At 32.9% G+C, this 27345-nt stretch overlaps 2 protein-coding genes across 4 annotated transcripts; both read right to left on the minus strand.

The window, feature by feature from the left end:
* Positions 1–2551: 2551 nt before the first annotated feature.
* LOC129295136 (uncharacterized) lies at positions 2552–4447 on the minus strand. 3 transcript variants are annotated; one of them, XM_054933609.1, is made up of 3 exons: positions 4096–4444; positions 3574–3673; positions 2552–3193 (listed from the first exon to the last, which is right to left on the minus strand). In XM_054933609.1, the coding sequence occupies exon 3, from the start codon at positions 3177–3179 to the stop codon at positions 2748–2750; it is 432 nt and encodes a 143-aa protein (XP_054789584.1). In that variant the 5' UTR covers positions 3180–3193; positions 3574–3673; positions 4096–4444; the 3' UTR covers positions 2552–2747. The 3 variants fall into 3 exon arrangements, 2 of the variants coding, with proteins under 2 accessions (XP_054789584.1, XP_054789585.1); XR_008589521.1 differs by having other exon boundaries at positions 3188–3456; positions 4096–4447; XM_054933610.1 differs by lacking the exon at positions 3574–3673 and having other exon boundaries at positions 4096–4446.
* A 5466-nt stretch (positions 4448–9913) lies between these two features.
* Positions 9914–26381, minus strand: LOC129295135 (origin of replication complex subunit 3-like). Its single transcript, XM_054933608.1, has 18 exons — positions 26054–26381; positions 25548–25634; positions 24880–25095; positions 24538–24712; positions 24138–24307; positions 23917–24047; positions 23386–23659; positions 23175–23249; positions 22096–22163; positions 21896–21986; positions 20354–20559; positions 19718–19787; positions 18012–18094; positions 16023–16109; positions 14961–15036; positions 14490–14617; positions 11232–11408; positions 9914–10281 (listed from the first exon to the last, which is right to left on the minus strand). Exons 2-18 carry the CDS (start codon positions 25623–25625, stop codon positions 10176–10178), a joined length of 2211 nt encoding a protein of 736 aa, XP_054789583.1. The 5' UTR covers positions 25626–25634; positions 26054–26381; the 3' UTR covers positions 9914–10175.
* Positions 26382–27345: the final 964 nt, after the last annotated feature.

Genomic DNA, 27345 nt, shown 5'->3' on the forward strand with positions numbered 1-27345 from the left:
GATGCTGGGGTGTGATTAACTGCAACCACACTTATAACTTGCTTAATCACTTAAGTCAATCGTAAGTTACTTATAAAACGGCCATAAGCAATTCCGTAAATATTTTTCAATGCACCATGATAATTGCAGGTATAACAGATTCAATTTTTGTTTTCAAATCATAAATTGTCAGCTTTTAATAATTATTCATTCTAATTCTCAATTTTTTTTTTTTTGTAAAATGCTTTACATGATACTGCTTTACTTGCCGACGCTCATAAGCCACCCCAGTTCCAATAAGTTTAGAGGTTTTTTTTTGGTAGAAAGAAGTTTAGATAAATTGAATTCCAAAGGCTTATCAGGACCAATATATGCTTTTAAATTTAAAAAGTACTTACAAATTACTCATTAATAAAGTCTTCATATTAATTTGCTTCTATGGTAAAGTTTGATATCATAGAATCTAATAGAATTGTAACGTTATACAATTGGAACACCAATGAGGAAAAAAATAGGAGTCAAAATTAAAAAAAAAATTAAGTAGTTTTATATATCAAAATTTAATGATATTTGGTTCCATTTTAGAAATATAACTAGCCGCATTAGGTTACAATTACAAACTTGATGTGTGTGTAAAAAAAGTTCAATAATAGTTTTTTGGCCAAACAATAATCAATAAACTTAAAGTTACACATGATTTTGATATATAAGTTAAACTCGATGCATAATTTTTTTTAAGTTCAGGAGTATTTCTTCACTAGCAACAGATACTAATATCTCTTAAGATGCAAAAGATAAATGATAAATTCCTCTCAATTAAGTTCACTTCATGCATGAAAGTCAAAAATAAAATTCTCCGCCATTTGTTTTAGAAATGAGAATATTTATCATTCAATCTAATTCAAGTAAGTAAAATACCATTATGTGTGCAAAAATGAGAGATAAATTTATAAATATATTTTAGTAGGGTATACTATCAATGCTAATGATTAGGGTCACAAATGGCCTTTTCAGTGCTCATTCAAAAAAATTAATCTTTATGCCTTAATCTTGTGAGGTTACTTGGCTAATTATATTGTCTTCTTCCAAAGGCAGCTGTTTCTCACCCTTTTTAATTTTTACACATACTTTTCCACCACATTACTCTGTTTTTTTTTTTTTTTACGCATTAACATGCAGAAGAAAACAGAACACTAAGTCAAATAGGCCGTTAGGAGATCTCTACATTCTTAATAAGAGTGTTAAGAAGTCAAATAGTGAAACTGATATAATTAGCCGAATGAGCTAACCAATCAATGTACTTATTTATCTCTGTAAAAGTATAATTATAGGTAACAATCAAATCCTTCACAATGAAGTCTGTAACATTTCTGATAGTGTTAATAAATAGATTATTCATGGAATGTTCATTTTGTACAAGTCTAGAAGCTTTTGTCAAATGTCCTATTATTGAAGACTTCGACTCTTTTCATGTCCTTGAGTCTAATACAACCTTAACCCATTGTTTGGATGAGGCAAAAAAAAAAAAGTAGATAAGTAAGAAGAAAAACTCTTAAAATGTAACCCAAAAAAAAAAAAAGTTACTATTTCTTTTCTTTTCCTTTTTTTCCTGAAAGATTACTATTCCTTTAAATGTCTTCTCTTAGTCTTCTCTTCTTATTTCCTTCTGACTTTTTCCTCCATCTAAACAAAACCTAACTCACAAGCTCAGCATTAGTGTTGGAAAAAAAAGTAGGTTTCTTTTGTAGAGACCCTTAATCCAATTATCGTTGTGGTCTCAAATAAGGCCCCCAAAAATTGCATGTCATCTTTGGTTAAAAGAGCCATTAACATCTAATCTAATCCAACCAATTTGAGGTAGTCACCATTCAAAGTGTGTGCTCATTTGATTAGTAGCCAATAAGTTCATCTTGGCTTCTAGAATATGAAACAAAAAGTTGACAGAGTTGAAATTCAAAGGACAAATCCATTGTTCCATGCCAATTCCTTTGCTTCTGATTAAGTTCTGATTTTTCCCCCAAAAATGAATGGTCGCCCAAATAGATGGGCCCTATTTTTTCTTTCTCTTTTAATCGTTTGGCTTTCTCAGTGTCTTTGTAGGCAACTTTGATATAGAATTGTCCATCATTAAAAGATCACCAGCGTCCTAGAATTGGTAGCCGATTTCCACTATCCTTTCATTGTCCGTTTTCCAATAATTACAAGTTGAGGTTCTACTTAGGTGATTCGTCATGTGACCATACATGTTAACACCCTTTTATCCAAATGTTGGAGAGTGGACCAATGTTTTGAGACGCAAATTGATCCAGACAGTCGGATCAATGAGACCATCACTCAATTAATTAAGAAAAAAACAAAAAAAGACAGTTTCATTCATCCATTTATACTATTTTAATAGTGAGCTTGGGTTGGCTCACTTTGAATTGGATAAGTTTTGACCTGCAAAAACTCAGAGCCCAAAATATTTGGACCGCTTTGACTTGTTTGTCTTTTTTACTCTCATTTTAGTAATGAAAAGGGTGAAAAACAGAAAAGAACAGAAGAGGTATTAAGAATCTATCTGAGTCACAAGTGAAAAGTAACAAAGGAGTTCAGACTTCAAGCATAAATTACTTGTCTGATTTCTACAAACGTAATTTTTTATCTTTCAATTTCTAAAGAGCTATACAAACGGCGCCTATTCAGGCATTTTATCATAACAAATGGATTGCTCTATTGGAAGATGAAGACCATATACAAACATTCTAGACAATTGCAATTCATAAAACCTAATTAGGCTGCATCTCTGAAGGATCCACGAGGCCTTCCAACACAACAAGCTGATCCAGCAGTACAAGCTTCTCATCTTCAAGTGTCTTTACCTCGTCTTCAACCTCTTTTAGCTCTCTCCCTAATGCAAAGCTCTCATCTTCCAGCATTAGATACTTTCGCCTCAATGCTCGGTAATCATTTCCAGCCGAAGAGGAGTCTGGCAGTGAATCTGAGTTTGAACCCTCTGGTTTCTGAAAAGTGGGTGATATCTCAGTCATCAAGTTTCTCTTGGAACCCCTGTGTCCTGATTTTAGTGGCAGAGGTGCCTGTGCTTCTTTGACATTATTCCCTTGTAGCTGAAATAAAGATGCTCTCTGGGTTGAGCTCTTCTTCTTACGTGATTTAGGATTCAAGATTTCTTCTGGCACAGGAATCCTTGGATCTTGCATCTCACCAATAGTTACTACAAATTAAGAGAAAAGGGGAGGAAAAGAACACATTTTCTATGAAGTTAGTTTAACAAAAGCACCGCATAAGAATAGGCTGCAAAGTTCAGAGATTATGCTTCATGCTAATCGCCTGCTTTCACTCATTAACATAAAAACTGTCTCCGGATGTCACTGCATGAATCGTCATCTTCAACTTGGAAGATGAATTTGAACAAAAAATCACTCATGGGATTGATCAAGTTCAACGGAAGGATAGTGTTAAATACTTGATTCATATCTACAGTCCAGAGGGTGATGTTAGTGGGATAAACCTCACAACTATAAGTTAACCGTTGAATATCTCAGTTAAACTGTAATAGTTTCTAAAATACAAGGTTAAATCGGAGGAACGCACCAAATTTACGTCCGAAAAGGATCTAGGCGTCGGCGTTGCAAGTCTTTAGTTCGTGAAATCAACATTTGATGGGGCAAATCCGAAGTGTAGCATAAACCACCTAATCAAGAGTAGTAGTAGATAAGCTCTTGAAAGACAGAAATACGCAAGGTCTTGTTCGAAAATAACAATCTGGCCCCGCTAAAAAAAATAAGAGAAGACGCAGAACAAATTGATAAAGTAAAGAGGCATTTGTATCGGATTTGCCCAGAAGAAGTGAAACAGGCTGAAAACTAACAAACATTTAAATATTTGCATGGATTTGAAAAATAAAACTTAAATATTCTTACCATTTTCAGAGAGAGAAAAATCATTTGCAAAGAGCATAACAGAATTGCATGGCCGAACGTCAAGCAAATTGACCGATTCAACTCAAACGAAAATCTCATGCTCCACACAAATGCAATAACCAAAGAGAACAACTATAATCGCATCACTGAATTGTTTGATGAAAAGAAAGATTTAGGTTTAGGGAATCCGAACCTTGAACGCAAAAATTGCTCCGTCCAACCACTATAACCAACAAGTTTCCTACTGCCTCTATCACCGCTATCAAATCCGGCGCCGATCGCCTCTCGCAGCACCGAATTCCCTCACCCCCTGGCTATCCCGAATAGTTCTCGCCCAAATGTTCGCCCCAGCCACCGAATTTTTGTCCCACCTCCGGCAGCTCCCCTGTCACCACCGCAACGATTCCCTGTTCTACGTCAACTCTCTCAGTCGCCGGCTACAAGTGCTGCACCCAAAGCCGCCAGGCCATCGTTCATTTCTATCCAACCTAATTCATCTCGTAAAATAGGAGACCATCACCTTTTCAATTTTTTCCTCGAAGATGACCAGTTTAAGATGCATTTAATTAAATTAATTACTTGTATATAAATATTTTTTTATGATAACATTTACTCTATTTATTATAAAATATAAAATATTTTTAATATTTTAATGTATAATTAACAGATTTTAAAAAAAAATTAATAAATAAATTAGTCAACCTTTAATTTTTAAATAAGACGCCATATTATATAAAAACAAGCATAAAAGATGCTATTAGTTTATCGTTGTTGCAAGTGGTTAGAAAGTAGCTTGATTGCATAGATATTTTCACCAGGATATTATCAACTTGTCGTATCTCCCAATCTCCTTGTAGATGATGATGTTCTTTATTGGAGATCATAAAATTATTGAAAACCATAGAAACAACATCAACTTTAATATTTGGTTTAAAATTTAAAAATAACTTACTTATGAAAAAATAAAATCTTTTTTTTTAAAGCAATTTGGAATCACCTATAATCTAAGTTTAGCTACTTTAATGATGCCAACCCTTGTCTCATGCCTCTTAGTTATAACACTTTGAACTCATCTATTTATATTTTGAGAGACTACAAAAAGTTAGAAAGGTTTGGATGAAAATAGCGAAATAAACTAAACTTGATACTTTCTTTCTATCCCATTGCAAGAATGCATACTTTAAAATGCAAAGAACGATGTAAGAAATTCAAGTATAAGAAAAATCCATTGGCAAAGATTCTTTGCTCATATATGCTTGAACATTTGAAAGGAAAGATATAAAAACATTTATTTTGAAGAAAGCTTCGTGAACAAAGATATTGCCTTTACAAGTATTCAAAATATTCTTAGTGATTTTAACCTTCAATTAAAACTCAACTATTTGTCTCGTTAAAGTGATAGATCAAAAGCAAAATAGTGTCCCTAAAGCAAGATGGTTTAGACTTGACATTAACATGTTAATAAACAAATATGGTGCGACTGCTTGTGGTGGACTCATCCGAGATAACAGGGAAAATTGGTTTACAAGCTTCCCGAAATACTTTGGATATCATCTTAGCGTAGCCATTAAGCTCATGGGCATTCTTAAAAAATCTTATCATCTACCAAAATAAAAAATTTAACAAAGTCAACATCCATTTTGATTTTATTAAAGCACTCATGCTCATCTATAACAAGTTCCCTATTAATCATCCACTCACTAATATTATCAACAAACTCAAAGAACTTGCTATGAGAAACCAAACAATTATTTTCAAACACGTCTTTAAAGAGGCAAACAATTGTGCTGATCAACTATTCATTAGACCTATATCGATAATATAAAAGTTTAAATTTTTTATATTCCACTAAATGATTGTAGCGACCTTTTATATGCTAACATAACATAAGCTGTCTTTTTGCATAGTTTTTTTTTTTAATATGTAGGGGTGAGCAAAACCGAACCAAAACTGAAAATCGAATCGAATCGAATCGAATTTTGTCTATTTGATTCGGTCAATTTGATTTTTCGGTTCGATTCGATTTTTTTATTTTAAATATTTCGATTGATCAGTTCGATTCGGTTAGTAAAATTTAAAATCGAATAGACCGAACCAACCGAATTACATATAATTTATTAATTTATAAATTATATTTAATTTATAAATTATTTTATTTTTATTTTTATTTTTTATTTTAATAAAGAATAAAAAATAATAACATCACTTGAAACCCCATTTCAATCAGTCACTTTCATCAGTAGGTGTTATGATTGGATTATGGGGCTATTATTTGATCATCGGTGTTTATTTGTGATTGTTTTTTTGATTATCCATGACTTTATAATATTTGAGCTTTATGTCATATGGGTATAATTAAAATGGGCTCATATTGAAAAAAACGAATAAAAAAAGGCGCAATTTTATAGTGTTGTTTGTTTTAATATTTAAAAAATAGGCCTAATTTTAATAGCCAAATATGAAACCGAAAAACCGAATTAACCGACCGAATCGAATTATCAAATTTCAGTTCGGTCCTTGTTCGGTTCGATTTGATTTTCTTTTTCAGTATTATTCGATCAATCAGTTCTGTATATTTTGGGACCGAACCAACCGATGCTCACCCCTATTGCTATGGCCTTGTATTATTAAAAAAGAAAGATAATTAACAAATTAAAGGTGTTATTCAATTTAAAATGAATTATATTTCTAAACAGAAGATGAGTCATCATTAATGTAATATATTGAACTAAGTTAGAATTGACTATGATATATTATTTATTCTTTATTTATTTTAAATCAAACGTGTAACACACCAAAATTTTTTTTTTAATAATTTAACTCAACCATAGTTGGGTTACAGCCACCCAACACATTTTTATATCAATAATTTCGATATAAAATATTTTATAATTGGCTTCAACTCACACACTATAACATTTCAGATAAATTTTTACCTCCCACATACCATTAGGCTAAATCACATTTGTCCATCCTTATACTCCCAACAAGTAAACTAAATCACATTTGTCCATCCTTATACTCCCAACAAGTAAAATAAGCAATTTAGTCAATTTTCAACACAAGCCAGTTATTTGGCCTTATAATCATGCCATTTTAACCAATCCAAAGTAAACCAAATATTAAAATTACAGTCATCCAAATTGTACCAAAAATAGAAATAGTTTGAAAGGCATGATTACATTTATATATTCATATAATTGACAATAAACAAAAAGCCCTAATATTGGCAATATAACACATTATAAATCATAAATTAAATACCCAAAAGAGACAGTGGATCTATACCACTAAGTCTCTGGGACTCCTCCACGTGTCACTCTTGGCTCTTCTCCTGAAAATTGTTAACCACATAATGAGACTCAAAAGTCCCAGTAACCAAAGCCAATTTATGATAGTGTATACAAACAGTTAAGTGTGTGCTTACTAAGTGAGAATTAAAAATAATATAATTCCAACAAATATAAGAAATTTTATAATAAACACAAACAACCATCCTTATATCCCTCCATTAACCTCGAGCCGTAGCCCTCACTCGGTGCTAAATTACCCGGCCAAAGGTAGATTAGCCCGAGCCCTTACAAGCCACCTATTGAGCTCCAATAGAGGCGTACCACGTGGCACATAAATACAACAATAATAGCAAGTCTCCCAACACCTCCCACAATAATCAAACAAATTCATAATAATATTGCACAATTATACAATATTACAAAATTCATAATTTTCTCAATAATCACCCAATTAACATGAAGTAACACTAATCACAAATTAAAAGCATGGTTACCTTGTGGCTTTTTCAATAAATTATTCCTTAAAATTTCTCTCTCACCACAATCTTCACCAGTAATACAATCTACAAATAACATATTATTTATAAATATTAGTTTCAATTTTTGAAACTAATAAAATAATTCTAATAATAGAATTAAAAATATAACATAATTCCTAATCTCAATCTTAATACAAATTTATAGTTAATACTATTAAGTATAATTTTTAACTCCTCTTTTAATTATCAATAAACATTAATAATTTAAAAATCAACTTCTAAACTAATTTCTATTATCAAAATTTTCTTTTTATTTTATAAATTCGCACCTAAAATACTCAAAAATTAAAAATTAAGTCTCTAGCTTAGAATCATAATCCTATAGCCATAATAATTTATTTCTCATCCCAAATAATCATCTAAACCTCAATAAATTAACATATATTTTCAGATCTAGTCTAGAATTTGATCCATAAGCCACAAATTCAAAGATCACCAATAAATTTATACTCTAGAATATTTATTATACTACTAACAACCTCAAAAACTATATTTATTCAACATAAATTCATCCCTCTTCCAGATCTTAAATTTTCTACCACTAAAAAAATCAGAAACCAAAGAAGAAAGATGACTAAGAAAAATTTTTAGAACACTTACTTAGTCTTGAAAAGCTTAAAATCACACCCTAAATATCCTATTAAAAACTCTTACCTTAAAAATTTAGATATTTCGCACCGGCAACTCGCTTCTCTCCACCTCAGCTCGCGCGCAGGAAAGGAATTGAAGAAATGAAAGGAAACGGGTGAGTTTTATAAAAATTCAGTGGGTCCCACACATTTTTTTTTATTATTTCTTCTTCTCTCTCTCCCCTTTTTTTATTATTATTTTATATTTACTATTCATGCGGCGCCGAAAGCAAATTCGTTTTCTTCTTCTTCTTTTTCTTTTTTTTTTTGGCATACCTTTTCCCCTTTTTTTATTATAATAATAATTTAATAATTTTTTTTAATTAATTTTTTTATTTTTTTAATAAATTTATTTTTTTTAAATTTTTTTTATTTAGAATTATATCCTAAATTAGATTTAATAATCATTTTCTACTAATTTTCTTACTTCTAAATATTATTTTTTTTAAAAAAAATTTCTATTAACCTAAATTAACTATTAAAATTTAAATTGGGATGTTACAAAACGTCTAATATTAAACAATAAAATATAAATATAAAAGTTTGAAAATGTATAATAATTCAAAAGCCAGAAAAGAGTTAATAATACTCCCTCTATTTAAAAATATAAGATATTTTTTTAGGAATTAAATATTTAAAAATGTAACACATTTTAATATTTCAAAATATAATCATTATTTTTTTTCAAAAGTGTCTCTATTAAATAATTATTTTATATTTATTTTAAAGTAAAATACTTTATTACATAGAGATAAATATAAAAAAATAATATTATTTGAAGACAAGTAATTATTGAATAAAATTTTATTAAAAATACCTTATATTTTTTAACGAAAAGAGCATATATCAAAGTTAAATTTTGAATAAATATATATTTTTTAAAAAGTTGAAAATTTTCATATATATTAAATAAGTGTCATTTCTTATTGGTCTCCCCTTTAAATTACAACCTCTTATAAGTCTTTACCTGTGACAAAAGTAAGCAACACATCTCATAAGATAAATTAGTTATCATATTTGATTTGACAAGCAAACTAGGCCAAACATCATCAAACATGTTAGCATCTTGTGAGTCAAATCAATATATTATATTGATGCAAGTCATATTAACTTTGATAATGTCATTCATATCAATAATAATATTAGTAACAACAAACTTTAGTATAATCTCCCAACACTTAGACTTACATGAAGTTGATGTGAAGCAATTTACATAATTTACACAAATTTATCAGATAATATAACTATTATATGCAAGATATTGATCGTTTATACAATATCAAAATTTTATTGAGTCTCACCTTTTATAAATTATAAATAATATAGCCGATTTCTTATTAGGATTCACATCAGTTGTTACACATTGGTTTATACTTCAATGTAATTACTCATCCTTCTAACAATAATACTTGGGTCCCTTAGTTCTAAAGAACTTGGCTGTATTTTTCAAAATTCACGACTAAATAAATCCTTTCCAAGACACCTGCATGTAATTTTTCTCTTAAGTCTCTTACACAAACCTACATCTAAGACATAATAATACTATAAACTACTGAATTGAACACCTCCATAAAACTGCCGAATTGAACACCTCCACAAAACTGTAAAATAATAAATCAAGTATAAGAGATTAATGCAATACAAATCTTTGGAGCCATGGGTCATTCTGCAAATATTAAGTTCATTTGATTGGGTATAGCAGCAAACCCAATTAAAATTAAGCCATGGTTAACTCATTGATTCAATAAAATATAACTAAGAAGTAAAAACAATACAGATGAGTTTTGAGCAAACACGAGTCACTCTTAATAGTCAAAGTCCAAAGGCCACTCTCTGTACACAATCAGGGCGTCTCTTGCTGGGCATTCTAAGTACGCCAATTATCTGCAACTCTGTAACTGCATTGCAAAAGCGTGCTCTAGTAAATCAAGATCAAGGATTTCAATGAATGTCAATAAAATGCAATGGGAATACAGAGAAAGGGAGAGGGAGCAGCAAAACATGCATATTAATTACCAGAGAAATTGACGTGCAACTTAATCATCTTAAAATGAAGAACATGATGAGTTCTTGTCAATAAAAACCACTAAATCAACCATTTTTCACATCAAAACATATTGGCTTTAGCAGAAACTAGTCATGAAGTAATAATTATGACCTAGGATGCACGCGTGCGCATATATAAACTAGGCATGACTGCATGATAAGAGAATAATGCTAAACTTTTCCCCCTGTTTTTGGCCACTAGAAGGGTATTAAGCTGGGGAACAAGATATGACTCCAGCAACTTCAAAAGGGAAACCATGAATAATTTTCATTCTACAATTCTTTGGGAAAAAAAAAATTGAGCTTTGTAAGGAGGCAGAAGGAACCAAGATTTCTGAACTCTGATATTGATGCAAGTTCAGTGAAGAAAAAGTGATCATTGATAATGGAACGTGATTCACAACTGTAAATAATGGATTGGCTAAGATAGAGTCTTGATAGAAAACATCTGTGGATAGTAGAAGGCTAACATAATTTTACAAACAACATAATTTTTCATTTGTACCCCCGTGGGAAAAAAAAAAGGGTAAACAAACAATAAGGAGACGAGATAAAAAGATAGGATAGAAAACATGGCAGTTGACTGAAATGCCATTTCAAGACTTGTACAGAGGCAGTTCTGGGAAATGTCCAGCTATTAAAGTTTTGGGAATTTCCCCATATTTACTCACAAGCGAAAGAAAATGGACGCAAAAATCTTTATAGCAGAAACACAACAGCTTTATAACTGCAATTCGTTACACGCATCACCACATTCAAAGAATTATACGTCAAGGTAAATAGATGAAATGTACTAAGCAATAGAAAAAATCTAAAGGATACTGAATTGATGCTTCACTTGGATCACTAGATTCATTTGTATCCTTTCTCTTCCTTTTATGGGGGGATTGCTTCAACTTTTGTTTGCGTTTATTCTTTTGGTCAAGAATAATTGTTTTAAAAGACTTGAACCAGTCATGAAGATTAATCAGATCACCGTGCTCCTCAGCCAGGGAATACCTGTATTAAACAATGAACATCAGTTTTAACCAAGATTGATCAGGTAGAAAATTCAAGGCTAGGTGCAAGGAAACTGTTCCACAGCTCTAGGGAGGTTAAAATATAAATATATATCCAAGATTTTAGCATATATTTCCAACAACAATTAGACATCTCTACAGACTAAGTGATGAGGATTATAAGGATGGGAAGAACGTTTCCAGGCAAAGCCTCGGGAATGAAGCTCAAGAATTCCAAATTTCCAACGAGGCTTGAATTATGGATTACCCTACTGATGTTTAACAGGAAAAGGAAAGGGGGAGAAAGAAGAGGAGGGAGAAAGGAACTTGAGGGAGAGGGTGAACACAAAATTCTCTACTTTATTCAATTCATCAAAAGAGTGAGACAATTGAGAAAACCTTTGAGCTATTAATAGAGCCCTAGGCATAATTATTTAAAATAATATTCTAATATAAATCTAATAAACCCTAAAACGTAAGATAATAACTAAATACTAAAGAGCATAAGATAATCCAGAAAACCTTATCTTATTCTGAAATAAAGAAAATCTAATACAATATATATAACACAAACTCTAAATTCAAATTAATATCCTAAAACAGAGTTTTCCATCACCTACATTCTTTAATAACATGTTTAATTATTTATCTTACGCATCTGGTCATTTTTTCAAGACACTGATTCACAGATGCTCAATAATATGATACACCATATATATACAGGTAATAGAAGGTATGCTAGTAATGTATTTAAAACTAATCTATGAAAACTAGTAATTACAATAACTAAAATCTAAAATTAGAAGACTAGGATAGTACATTGATGATGGCCTAAAGGAGATGAAGGTAGCATACAATGCTCAAGTTCCACATGAAGTAGCACAGGATCCTCAAGTCATTTAAATGGTTGGCTTTCCCACCTTAATAGCTAACTTTCAAGAAAAGGTTTTGGATGCCCACCGCTCCCTAATGATCAGGACTATGAATCTATACAATAAGTCGACTATTAATGAGAGGGCTCTATAAACACTCCTCAAACTCATGAATGGATATCACCCCCTCCAAGCTTGCCAGTTAATCTCTCAACGACAGCACTGATCATTCCTTCAGCGATATGTGAGTTTATATGGCAGAAGCTGGCCCTCCAAGAAAGGAAATTTGGAAGTATGAATCAAATGGAATTGATTAAGGATAACTAAGAAGCAATAACATTGATTCCAATCCAATATTCATGAGAAGACCTAACATATAGAAGTCATTTGTCACTTTATTAGAGAAAAGATTTGATGGAGATAGAGAAAGGATAGAACGCCTAGCATCATATTGAGTAGTATTTGATGTCCTATAGGATACTTATGCGGGTACCTCATTCAGGTTCCCATCAATTAGGATCAAATCTGGAATGGCAGAAGCAGGCCCTCAAGAAAGGAAACTTGGAAGTATGAATCAAATGGAATTGATTAGGGATAACTACGAAGCAATAACATTGATTCCAATCCAATATTCATGAGAAGACCTAACATATAGAAGTCGTTTGTCACTTTATTAGAGAAAAGATTTGATGGAGATAGAGATAGGATAGAACGCCTAGCATCACATTGAGTAGTATTTGATGTCCTATGGGATACTTATGTGGGTACCTCATTCAGGTTCCCATCAATTAGGATCAAATCTGGGTCCAACAAGGACTATCTGCCAAAGGTTCATGTCAAAGAATAAAGAAAAGAGATGGAAGTGTAGAAAAAAGAAGGAAGAACTAATGAAACTGAATTGACTAACCCTTGTTGCTATGAAATTTACATAGAATAAGGTACACTAAAATACAAGATAATGATAACAAAATTTAAATTACAAGATAACAGGAAACTATAGTTCCAATCAGTAATGGTAACAAAATTTAAATTACAAGATAACAGGAAGCTCTAGTTCCAATCAGCTTTGTTATCCAATATAAGATCTGCAACTGTTTCAGCTTGAGTTAACTGGCCTAACAAATGTTGCTGATCAACGTGTATGACCCATTAAAGGTGGTGGTTGTTTGGTGTGTTTTTTTCTTAACCCAGTTTGCCACGATAATTTGGAGGTGATGAGAGGAGTTTTGGATATACCCTTCCACATCAAAGAGGCACTTGAATGATTACAAAGGACCTTCTTAGAATTTAGGTCTAAAAATTTCAGCCAAAACCCTAGACCCTTCATGTTTATCAGATGATTCAGAACTTATGCTTCAACCTGAACAGGTTAGAGAAAATGAAGCATTGCCCAGTGGTTCAATTGAAGTTCTGGTTCAATGGAAAGTTTTGCATGCTTTTTTACACAAAGCCATTTGAATGCATGAAAACCCAATTTTCAGATTCCCCATTGAAAACGAGGTGCCTCTCAATTGGGAGTATTGTTAGGACAGCAGTTTCAAAGGTCAATATAAGACAAATCGAACAGGTATTGAAACAAATCAGATCCATGAAATTTATCTGGATGAGGGAATTTATGGCAGAATGCATTGGATGTCCTATTTAGAGAACCTGAACGGATTAGACAAATTGGAGCATTGCCCATTGGTTCAGTTAAAGTTCTGGTTCAATGGAGTTTTGCATCCTTTTTTACAGCACTGAGCCATGTGACTGCATTAAAAACCAATTTTCAGATTCTGCATTGAAGACAAGGTGTCTCTCAATCGGGGGCATTGTTAGGACAACAGTTTCAAAGGTCTATCTATGAGAAAGCGAACTGGTATTGAAACATCAGGTTGATGGAATTTATATGGCTGAGAGAATTTCTGGCAGAACACGGCGGATGTCCTATTTACTTGTTCCTATAGTCTTCCGATTTCCCTGTCGCTTTTGCTTCTGTATGCCAGATTTCTATGCTGGTTTGTTGCTACTTTCTGGTTTGTACTTGCTCACTATTTCCAGCCCTTTCCTTTTACAAAATATCTCTCAATGTATGCTAATTAAATCATCGATGAGACTTTAAGAGAGAGAGAACTGATGAAAATTATCAGAGAAAACTTTAAAAAGAGAAATCATGTCAAATAATTATATCATAATAATTGTTTGAAAAACACTTTGCTGGATATACTTACATGATTGAGGAATCATGCATGGATGGCAATAGGGCAGAGCTACTCTTTTTACAGCAACTGCACCGCAAAATTTTATTGAAGTCCAAAAGATCAACTTGAATTCTGCTTCTTGGATCTCCAGTGAGAGCCTATGACAATCAAGAATATATTGAAAAGTAAACATTGCGAAGTTAAAATATAGTAGCCACATCGAAATGCAAATGGGTCCATTGATTGTGATTTAAATATTGAAGAATGATTGTAGTTCGAGTAGGAATGAAAAGTAGCAAAAGACATTAAATGATAAGCGTGTGATATTGATACCTAAACAATGCCCTTCCAACATTCGGTACACCATAAAACAGATAAATTAGATGCAGAAGTGTCAGACTCTAGCCATTTCACATGATGGTCGGGGACATGCATACTAAAAGGGTTAAATAGTATTATTAAAGTTCATATATTGGTAGAAGAAATGTATGGACGCCTTACCATTTGTAGCTTCTCAGCCTCATTAAAACAGAAAATTTCATGGAAAGGCATGCATGAAATGGGCCTGATATAACTCCTGTTTCATGAAAAAGGTTGATCAGTGAAAGATAGTTTCAAAAGTAAAGGCCACACTTTAGCTGAATGACAAAGGTAAATTCTGTTCTTATTTGAACTCCATGCAATACAGCAAGGGTATGAAATATCATGGTATTCACATTAATGTTATAAATGATTAAAACAAACAAGTCTAATTGGATGTTCCTATGAGCAAGCCTAAAACGTCATGTCAGTTCAATATAACACATATGTCATTATAGAATGCAAAAACATTTTGAGATGCATTTACAAACTCCATTGCTGGACCAGAATTCCTGGTATAGGTCATACAAACAAAATCCATGTTGATAATTTGATGCTCATTTGAAAACTGGGCCTGTGCGAGCAGAACTTGTTCTGTTATCCCTTGTAATGCACATCAATGGAAGATTGATTTGTATTCAATCAATATTAGTCAGAAGAGAATACTTTTTACACTACAAGATTCAGAGTACATTAACAAATCCAAATGAAACTGACAGATCAAGTCAATGCTGCATTACTGACAGAGAAACAACTTCATTCATGTAAAAGGAAAAAACTTTCAAGGTTATCTTATTACGTCTGATCTTGACCATATCCAAGCCAAGCCAATTATTTCAAGGTTATCTTATTACGTCTGATCTTGACCATATCCAAGCCAATTATACAGATACAGTTTCAGTTCTTCAGGTATCTCTAGGTTGGATTAGAGAAAGAAACTTTGAAATTTACCCAGAATATTAGTATTCAAGGAACTTCAACACTTACAGAATAGAAAAGTTGATGGGACATCAATTGTTTCCTGCCTTAATTAAATAAGCTATTTTAATCTTCCATTCACTTAATCAAAAAATAAACTCTTTATGTGGTACTTGTATCTTCCACATCTTTCCACCATTCAAATGTCATATAGACAGAAACTGATTAATCAAACTTATACTGATTTCATATAAATAATGACAGAGTTATGATAGAAAATTTTACCTGATCAAGTCATTCATGAATGTCACAACCTGTGAATTTAAGACTCTTGAGTCCTCACTGTTTAATGAAATCCTGGTTGCATGTTTCCTGAAAATAAACAGCATCAATCACCAATCAAAAATTAAGTTACCATTGAATATTAGCTGCAGTTAGAAATATCAATAGTTGAGAAGACATGCCAAGACAAGCCTTATTGAAATTACAAGAAAAACAAAAAATCAAGACCATTGTATCAACATACATGAGTTTTAATCGGAGATTTAACGGTAGAAAACCATTTTGCTTTCCCCCAATTCATAAAAATCTCTCATTATTCCTCCCAATCCTTTTTCTTCCTCAGCCCTAAGAGCCCCACTTCCTCCACTTTCCTTCATTCTCCTCTCTCCTCTTGACTTGTTTTGCAAGCACCTGTCCTCAAGAAGTGTCCAGCTGGCCCCTAACACTTCAAAAGAGACTCAATTTTCTACATTCTGGCCATGCCTCTCATATTGAACCATGTAATACAATTTTTATGATTTGGTTGAATTTATGTAGCAAAATTCTATTGTTCCCTTTCTCTAATTATTGAGTACCATTGGAACTACCAAAAATAATAATTAAATTACATATGGAGTTTATAAAGTGAGAGAAGTGATATTAAGTGCAAGGTGGAAAACAAGTACCATTTATCACAAAAAGCAATTTTACAATTAATGCAAAAACCAAGGTATTTATAACACATTTACGGCAGTATTGCATTAATCTTTACCATTAATATGACCTAAAGATGATAATTTCCTCCACTCGACCCTCACACAGTATTGCTCCTCTAAGCGCATATACTCAATTTTTATAATGTAGTGTCACTTTGTGTCATGTCCATCTCTCTGCTTTATAGCATACAATTATTTCAAGATAAAATAATGAACTAATAAATACTAATATTTGAAACGCCCACCCAGATGAAAGAAAAAAATTAATAATCCAACATAATATCGTATTCAACATACAAGACTAATGTTTTAAAATTCAGGCTAATTATTGAATAGCCTCATGTGTTATCATTTATATTATTACATCATCATTTTTAAGAGTCGTTTTCATCTACTTACACTCAGTAATATGTATGAATGTTGCAGTTTCAATTTGCTTTAAATTTATGGCATGTGTATGAAGCCTTAAACAAAGAATTGATCATTTTTGGGAATACTTTAATGTGTGTGTTGGAAATCTAGGAGTAGTCACGTGCTGCTCTTGTTCAGATCAGTTGCCTTAAGTAGCTATTACAGTGTATTTTATGTTAAGAATCAGCTCCTTGTTTCCTTGTTTATCTTCCTCCACCTGAAAGGAATGACCTAGAATTTAATAAGTAGGAAGGCCAAGAATAATGCGGTTATGTCTTGGCATATCAACTATGAATGACAACATAGGGGAGAATATCATCTAAACAGCTCAGGATTTGGGAGGTTATACTTGCTCGCCAAAAGGTCATCTAATGCCATCTCTCATAGCGTAATCATCAAATATAGAATGGAAGATATGCAATCATCAGCTTGAGAATGTTAGAAATCATAAAATTATTGTTGATAGCGGATCCTAAGAATTGGACATATGTTTAAGAAATTAACCAATTTCTAATTACAATTTTTAATTGTTAGGGATTTTTCTTTCTGATTTATTTTGTTTCCTAGTACTATATCCCTGATAGTATAAATATCCATATAATTTGACTGTCCAATACGATAAGAAATTTAGATATTTTGTCAAGCTGTGACAGCACTTTGACCCGTTCTAGCAAATTCAGTTGGATTGATTCTTAATCCAACTTTCTAACATTATTAACGATCAATTCACTGATTGTAATTTAAAGCAATGAGGAAATAATCTCAAATACTGAAGAGTCATCCTCTAGCACCAATAAAACCAGGCAGACAAGACAGAAAACAAGCTCTGCCATGAAACTTACATCAAAATGGATATAATATGAAGAAAGCAAAATTAGAATGTTACTTGGAAACGTCAGAAATCTTGGTTGGCCATTGTCCATCTTCACATCTTAGTGAAGATTGCAACGTTTTTAATTTGTCATGAATCTGAAACAAACCATATCATAATTCAACCAGTCACTTCACCCAAAGAAGGCAAAAAAGTCAACACTTCATGAGAAAAGTTACAATAATGAATCGATAGAATGAAACAGTACAGACAGAAATTGATAAAGCTGGCCTTTCAAAGAGAAAATGGTAAAATTTAATCATGTTCACCAGCCCCTAAATCATGAGAAAAGTTATACAGCTTCTAAGGTACTCTAGCTCTTGAGCCCCTTTATTATTTATGCTATTGAAAGCAATAGAATTTGACAGTGAAAGCAGCTGCCAGGCTATGTTTGGTACCATGGTGGAAAGGCAGGAGGAAAGGGAATGGCAGAAAAAGGAAAATAAACCCTTCTATAATGTTTCTTATACCCTTGTTATCACTACTCAATAGTATCTCTTTTCATCACTCCTTTTATGTAGGAAAATGAGAGTCATTTCTCATAACATCCTCATTCCCTTTTCATTTCCATATTTCCTGTATGCCAAACACAGATAGTTAAAAGAATAAAGTAAAGGAGATAATGAACGATAAGAACTTATAACTCAGTAAGAATTGACTCCAACACTCCTCAAGCTAAAGTATATATATGTCATATGGCTCAAGATTACATACATATTTGGTCAAAAAGCCTGAAATACATTCAGAAAATAAATCGGCTGATATTCATATTAGGATATAGTATAGATTATCATGATCAACGTTAGCAAAATCTTCCCTCTAACAAAGTGACAATCTACCAATATGCTATTCTTTTACAAAATAATGAATCAGAAGCAATATTAACTGCGGCTTGGTTAGTCATCCCACATTAACTCCATAGGCTGAGTGTTGCAAACCAAATTTTTCCAGTAACTTTAACCAAATCAACTCACAAGTACTCTGTCATAACCTTGTACTCAATTACTACATAGAGCAAGCCATAATTGTTTGTTTCTTACTCTTCCAAGACAACATTGATAAATCTTCAAATTATGGTATTATGGTGTGGCCATGGTTGGTATATAACAAATCATGCCTAGGTGCATCCAAAAGTGCATTATTTATCAAACACTCTGTTTCAGGTACGTTACAATATATCAGTTTCTGACTTATGTTGATAGCATGATAGAGAATAAATAGGAATGTTTCAAATGAGAGATAAGAGCTCCATAAGTATCTTGCAGATGAATTTCAGACGTAAGACCTTGGGACATTAAAATACTTTTTGCGGATGGAAGTTGCTAGATCTAAAGAAAAGATTTGTATCTCTAAACAAAAGTATACACTTGATTTGCTTGAAAAAACCAACAAACTTGGTTGAAAGTTATCTAAAACATCTACCACGCCAAAACGTAAACCGGGAGAAGCTAATAAAGGAAAGTCAGTAAATAAAGGAATGTATCAAAGATTGGTTGGGAATTGCTTGAACCCATATAACATAAGCCTATTACTTCACACTTTCCAGTACTCTTACTCTCTCTCTCTCTCTCTCTCTCTCTCTCTCCAGTCTCACTGATTTTAGAAAAAATGAAAACATATATTAATATAATGCCCATTGAAACCTTTGACTACTAACACAACTTGCTTTTTTCTTTTTTAAATTATAAACATTGAATCATAGTCACCATGAGTAAACATACCTCAACAACACCCTCAGTACATTTTTCCCAGCTCTTAATCAACTGAAATAACATTGCAGGAGGAAGATCCCTGATCCAATTTACAATCAAAGTTTTGAGACGTTCAAATTTTAAAAATAAAACAATTGATAGCTTGTATGAAATGTCTAAATGAACAGTTTTGCTATTAGCATAATTGTTCCATAGCAAACATAGATGGATGAATTCAATTTTAAAATGTATCCAGAGGCATTCACTAAAAAGCAAAGAAGTATTTTATTTTACTTTATGTCATTACTTTTAAGTAGTCATGGTATAGTCTCAGTTTATGATCTATAATAAGTATTCTGCTTTATTATTTTGGGGAGATTTAGCCAATGTTTCTTTTCCTATTAAATTTAATCTCCAAACACCATGCAGGAAAAACCAATCTTAGGATTTTCTATGATAGGAGGAAACCATAATATTTAGATGCCATTTCTTGATGCAAACTATAATTACATAATTTCAGAAACTACCTTCACCATCTCTATACCTATGCTCCATTTTCTTTTCTGTCGTATTCATTTTTGCTCTGCCTATCCTCCCTTCTTTATTGTGCCAATTTGCCCCAAGCAAAATTAAGCTTTTCTTACAAGAAAAAGGCATTCTAACTACCTCACTTTGCGGACTATCTGGGAGATAAAACCATCCTTTTGAATAATAGCACACTGTTGGTAGGAACTGGATGAGGACAAGCCACAATCATTTTTGTTTGACACCTGACAATCAGAAGCCCTTGATGGGAACAAATCTGAATTGAGTGCTTCACAAAACAAGTCCAGCAGTCGAATTCTGTTATATTTTCCAGCTTCATGCAGGCACTGAATAAAATATATATTACAAACTCAAAACTATTAGCTTCAGCTGACTATCAAAATTTACAGGGCAAGCAGGTTATGATAACTCCATGATGAAAATCACAAAAATACCAAATACTATCCATTTTTCACCTTCAGTGTCAATTATTAATCATACAATACAGCTACTAACAAAGCCAAGGCAAAGGAATTTTCAACATAGAGATGATCCAAGAGGCATCACCAAAGGCGCAGAATCATTGAAAACCTCAAGATTATAAAACAATATTTAGGACCTGCCTTTTCCCTCCATTTGCCAATTGAACATAGAGTTATCACATTTGATCAATTGAGAAATTGATTTAGATTCAAGATGTTCCTATTATAAGACTCAAACTCCATGAATAGCATCAAACTAAACATGTAAAAATATACAATAAAAAATGTGATACACAAAAGGCAAAGGATGCATCTCATAAAATAGGAGAAATTTCCCGAACATAATTATTAAATAGTGCAATATCTCGTTCTAAATAAATATAGGTAATATAAATATCACATAATATGGGCCATCAAGTGCTACTGCTTTTCTTTGGTGGAGGCTGAACAAGTACCATCAGCCAGCAATAACTGCTCTTCAGGATAAAAGTACGAGAGGTTGAATAGCATCTTGACTGGGTTATCTTCAAATAGGAATAGGAAAATTCAGAATTTTCGTCAAAAAGAAGAATGTCACACTCATCTGCAGGCAGCACGAGTCCCATTTTATTTTTATTTTTATTCCTACAATCAGAGGGAAAATTTTTCATCAGCCTGTTATCTGTTTCTCCCTCTCCTTTCTCCTTCTTCTGCCTTTAGTTATTTCTCTTTTCATCTTCTCCCTTCTCCTTCTCTCAAGCCCTTTTCTTATTATTTTGCTACTGGTCCAACATCAAGGTCATTAATGTTTTTGACAACTAACATTAAGTTCGTTTACATGTCTTGATGCTTGGCTAAATTAAGAACTATTGAGGGGGGAATCTTTTTCTGGCTAGCGACTATCTTCCTCCAATCAATTTTATTCAAAAGAAGTCTAAGGCAAAAGGAATGGGTAGACGTCTATCTTGCACCTTTCCTTTAATATAGAGGTGGGAAAATTTGACCCAAAACACCACAACAAAACAATTATCTATAATAGATCATCCATAAATTGTTTGGGTTATGCAAAATCAAATTGGACAGGAGATACAATTATCTATAATAAATAACCCATTAAGGTAAGAAAACTTCAAAAATTCAGAGTTCAAACAATGGAATGGCAGTTCTTGGAAATAATTTACCAGTGAAAGTGAAACGCAAACACAGAATTTTAAAATCTTACCAAGACTGCAGTGCTCCAAAGCTTCATTGCAATAACCAAATTTGCCAAGCCTTGGGCTAAATTTCTCCCAGTCTCATCAGCCATTCGATTCCTAGCATTAAATAGTTTTTTTTTTTTTTTAAAAAAAGGTAAACTCACCATCATATAAGAAAATTGCAATTTAGGAAAGCAAAACAGTGAATATTTGTAAAAGGTGGTACCTTGCACACGGTGGAAGTTCATGCACAAACTTCAACACTGTATCAGGTGATAATGCAAATTTTCCATCCTAAGGAACACAATTATGAAAAACCAATAAAGACGTGGGAAGAAAAACCATCATGATGATAAGAAGTGATAAAAAAAAATGACCAATTTAAGGAAAGGATCTGATCCAGAAAATGTTGGAACAAAGAAAATGGAAGCAATTGTCCATAAGACTTGTCACAGTTGAAAAATTATTCTGTTCCACAAAAACTGCAAAGAAAAAAAAAAAGCAAAATGACAAGTGCTTCTGTATACATGGCTATTAGCTGTAGTAGAAACTGCAGCCAGTATAAAATTTTGGTTTGCCAAGGCTATATTTGCAGTTATTAACTTCACCTTTACTTATAATTGCATAAACAATTTTCAGGGAAAAATTTTAGGTCGACATTTTTCTGGATAAAATGTTAGCATATACTCTTATCCCGTTATTTTTTATATTTGAATAACACTATGTGCCGTGTTCGTAGCTTGACAATTGAAGTTTACACATAAAACAGTTGAAGCCAAGATGTTTTCTAATCTAGACATCTCAAGATTCCATTAAAATGAAATTTTCCATCTATTGGCCTTGGACACAAGCCATCATAAGGGAAGCATTTGAAAGTACAATTAAATTCTCATACTCTCCACAAGGTTGAGCTTTTAGACAATTGTAGTTAATTTATCTCCTTAAGAGAAAAATAAATAAAATGGATGCTTTTGTTATGACCAGAGAATTCTATATCTTCAACCTGCCAATTGACAAAACAGCCAGCAAGTCGAAGTTTGGACAGAAGCACCAGCTTACCACTCCATATATTGAAATGTCAAACTTAGTTATGCAAACGAATAGGACCAAAATGACTATAGATCACCAAGACAAAAGGGATCTAATAATACTATAGATATATGACTTGACCAAAGAGTTTAGACTTTCATGTTATAGGTAAGGATGACTTTTTATATCTCCAACAAATGTGACTATGATTAGCTACATAATTTAAAGAGAAAAGCAAAGACAATTAATCATTATAGGATTAAAATATCCCACTACCTGGTCTTCTTCAGCAAGTATTTGGCTAAGTATAAGACTCAGAGGCTCCACAGAGAAATGTAACATGCAAGATATCTGGAAAGATGCATTCACAAAACATCACAAACAAAAGAGAAAGTCATATCCCCTATTATTGAAGGTGTAGTGAGTAAAACATAACAAAAATATAAAAAAGCCCTAAAAAACCAGTAACCCAAATTGTATTACCTACCTTCAAAGCTCGGATAAAAGAAGTTAATGTCCCATCCCTGTTTAAGAAGTTGTTTCTAAGAAATAGTGCCACTTTGTAACCAATACTGAATATAGTGCAATGCTTCACAAGAACAGTCTCAATAATTGAATCCATTCTCTCAGCTGGTGATCCAAGCATAAACTTACAGGGGCACAAATGGTGAAGAACATGTGATGGAAGAATGCTTCTTAGGGAATCCACTGTGGTCGTAACTCCAAATATTAAGATAATCGGCACCCTGTTTACCCATTCACTGGTAGAAAGAGTAGAAGAAAATGAAGGCTGTTGTAAAATCATCGAAGTGAAAGGCACCATTGTACAAAAATATTCAATCACTAGATACAAGAATTCATATACAAGAGACACATACACAATGAGGCCTCAACCACAGTTAAGATAAGCAAATGGCTAACTAAATTGAGTATTCAATATACAAATAATGCACAACATATTACAAAAATACATGCATATATATCTATAAATCAATACTCAGAAGATGCTTAAACATACCATAACATGGGGATAAAATCAGTTAAGACCGACCTAGAGCATCTTTCCAAATCATTAATTATTAGAACCAGAGGTTTATTGTAGTTTCCTTGTTCTCTATACCATGACGCTAAGTTTGATATATCAGCTGACTGCCAAAAGATAGCATATTGAAGAGGAAAAAAAAAATATTAGGTACAATAAATGTAGATAGAATCAATTAAATATGTAGAAGTACCTACATCTATAGTGGTGTCCATAAACTCTCGCAACAAAGCCTTTAGGCAACCAGCAATCCCATTTTTCACTGAAAAGTCTAATGATGATAGCTTACCCACATGGCAGCCTTGCGATTTCAAAAAGAGACTAAGCTCTTCAAATGTCAAAATGTCATCAACAAACTCCACGTTTTCTGCCACTCATCATTCAACCAAAAACTCATCAGAAAACTACTTAAGAAACGATAAATGATGTTATTTTTATTTAACTTCTATGATAAACAAAAGCAACCAATATAAATTGCATCTAACAAAATCGATAGATATCTGTTTCAATTATCATGACACTAGCAATCAAAGCACTACGGGATGCAAAAGCTTCAAATAACCAAAGCCATTAGAAAGAGTTGGAGGCATAGCTTACTGGTAATAACCAACCCAGTGAATAGCTGGCTAGGAGTACTTGTGTTCAGAACAGGGAAAGATCCAGTTGAGTTGGCAAAGCTAGGTTCTCCAGTTGCTCTAGTAGCATCGAAGCATGCCAGAACCCATTGTCGTATTTCATCAAAAACACCAGCATTGATATCTCTCAAAACATCCTGCAACAAAAATAATGACTCTTCAATATCTTCTTATTCAAGAATTTGAGAATAAAAAGAAAAAGGCCTCATAATTGTGCTGCCCAAATTAATTGACGGCATCTATCACTTGAGCAGTATATGAACTTACAAGGCATTAAGTAGAAAAACCAAAATAAATTGCAGACCTTGATAGTTGACTCAATTTTTGACCAAATAAAGCAAAATGCTTCAAATTGCAATTGCTGAAGATGATGGCCATCATGTTCTTCCGCAATACTCCTGTCAAGTTTCTTAGGGCTTTGCAGTGATGAAGGTGCCTCTTTTCTCCTTCTCTTTCTTCCATATCCTGTAGATTTTCTATCTTTTCCTCGAGATGAAGCTTTGTGAAGGACATAAAATGGCTGTAGAAAGAACTCAAATGAGAAGTGCATCAGCACTCTTCCAGCACTATCTTGGGATGTCAAACCAAACTAAAAATAAAACTAGCTTCTACCTATGACACTTGTTCATTTTCAATCCTTCCCCATTCTCATAAATGGTAATTGTAATCATCACTTAACAATGGGTATCACTCTTCTAACGATATGCACATCCATTCAAGACCACAGAATACTCCCAGTTGCAATTGAAGCACAGGCTCATGGCAAAGGAAATATTGGATTTAGTAAAATGTTTTTAACAAAAAGGGGTACCATGCTTCAATTGTGGGGATCATGCTAAGGGATCTTCTGTCTTCAATTTCTCATAATAGATTTCATCATCAGGGCAAAAAGTGAGTCGAACCCAGCTCCACTTATGTGGATTTTCTGAGGCATCAGTAGGTAGGGAGAGGAGAGAGAATGAGAAACCTCACCTGAATGTTGTTCTCCATGGTTTCGGGAGCCATTGACGAGGGATGAGAATGAGCACCGATCGGAGACGAGGGAGCCATCTTCGTTGCCTAAATTTTGTAAGAATTATGTCAACAGTTTCCCGGTTATGCAGAACCCACATAAGAGCTCATAGTAATACAGGCATTGAGAATCAGCTCAGCAATAGCTATACTAATGAAACAAGGAGAAGAAGATAGAAAGAGATGTTTACTCCGACACCTCTTGTGGTAGTAAAACGACACCGTTTTACTATATATTCATGTTCAATGGGTTCCAAAAAAAAAGAAAGCTGCAAGAAGGAACACTTCTGATCCTCTTAGAGATAACATAGAATCTTAGATATTTGACAAGAAAGCTTTGATCTTTCGGTTCGCGGAAACCATCTTCGTACTTTGGCTTCTTTTTCTCGTTGAGATTTTTGGGTTCTATTTATGCTTCACAATTTCAAATAAAACAGAGGTACACAGATTAGTCTTGCTGGATAAACCTTTCAAATTCTTCAACTTCTGGTTTGTTCAGTTCAGCGTCGGGAAAAGATCATTAGAATGGTCTTAGGAGGAATCTAGCTTTGCATGGCGAGTCACAGAATAGGACAGACTGGTTTGTCAGAGTCATCACATTAAGGTCACGACTGTGGAGTAGTTCACGGGATTAAATAATACTCCAGCAGCATCGAGCTTAATGCATTCTTCAATAGTTTCTCCTTCAGCTCCGTCAATACTAAAGTTCATGTGAATACGAAAGCAGAGGAAAAGAGGATGAGAGGTTTGAGGAGGTGAAAAAATCAGCGACGGCGACGATAGGCGATTGGGGAAGCAAGCGGGAGGGCGGAAGTAGAGGGAAGAAGATTGAGGGGTTTAATTGAGAACACAGATTGCTACGATTCCACACTCGAATGAAGGGTCACGATTAAGCGATGCAATACGTAATCTCTGCCGTCAAACTGTCTAAGGCATCAACGGATTGGATAGTCTTAATTTTAGTAATGGGCATCGTTTTGCAGACACAGGAGATACCCTGTTGAGAGACAATCCGTGTTCCTCCAGTTCGCGATGACAAAGTGAGGCAGTGGAGGTCTTGATCTTTTCCCGCCAACGCGGGAAAATGGCCTCATCGCTCGAGCGCTGCCAACTAGACACGTGGCAAAGGCAGTGAGATGATTCGTTTAATTCTTAAATTAGAGGGACTTGCTTTGAGGTTTCATAAGTTAGAGGGGCTGAATTGTGTATCCAAACTGTAAAAACTAAATTACTCTGTTAAATTATAAAGATGAAATAATTAATTTTCCTAAAACTATATAAGCCATGTTTGGCGCCATTTTTGTGCATCTCTTGATACCTTTCTAAATTAATTTTAAAAGTCGAAATTATAGTTTTGTAAAAATATATTTAAACACCACCATATTATATATTTAAAATTAATTATAAATTTAAAACATGATTTTAAAAAAAAATCTAAATTCAACTTCAAAATTAATTATAAACTTAAAACTATACTTGTTAAAATCACTTGTTATATATATCAAGTACACAACTCAACAAGTAAAAAGATGGATTCATTTAATTAATTTCCTCAAGTTCAAATTTTGAATATTTTCATTTATAGTCAAAATTAATTTTATTAATCAACTTTATAAATTAATTATATTATAGAATTATATTCAAAATAAATAGTATAAATCAGTTTTATTCAATACAACCATTGTCTTGTGAGATGACATAATTTTTACATGATAAAAAAAATAAATTACAAAAAAGGTTGACAAAATCATATTCAATA

Source organism: Prosopis cineraria, unplaced genomic scaffold (genome assembly GCF_029017545.1).
Source record: "Prosopis cineraria cultivar Desert tree isolate PC_DT_omini unplaced genomic scaffold, ASM2901754v1 PC54, whole genome shotgun sequence".
In the NCBI taxonomy this organism is placed as follows: domain Eukaryota; kingdom Viridiplantae; phylum Streptophyta; class Magnoliopsida; order Fabales; family Fabaceae; genus Prosopis; species Prosopis cineraria.

Excerpts from the sequence above, each read along its gene's own strand:
- LOC129295136 (XM_054933610.1), bottom strand. The coding sequence starts at position 3,179 with ATGCAAGATCCAAGGATTCCTGTGCCAGAAGAAATCTTGAATCCTAAA.
- LOC129295135 (XM_054933608.1), bottom strand. The coding sequence starts at position 25,625 with ATGGCTCCCTCGTCTCCGATCGGTGCTCATTCTCATCCCTCGTCAATG. Across the intron at positions 25,096-25,547 it reads CCATGGAGAACAACATTCAG|CCATTTTATGTCCTTCACAA; the intron begins GTGAGGTTTCTC and ends TTCTTTCTACAG. Across the intron at positions 19,788-20,353 it reads CAGATAGTCCGCAAAGTGAG|GGATCTTCCTCCTGCAATGT; the intron begins GTAGTTAGAATG and ends AAATTGGATCAG.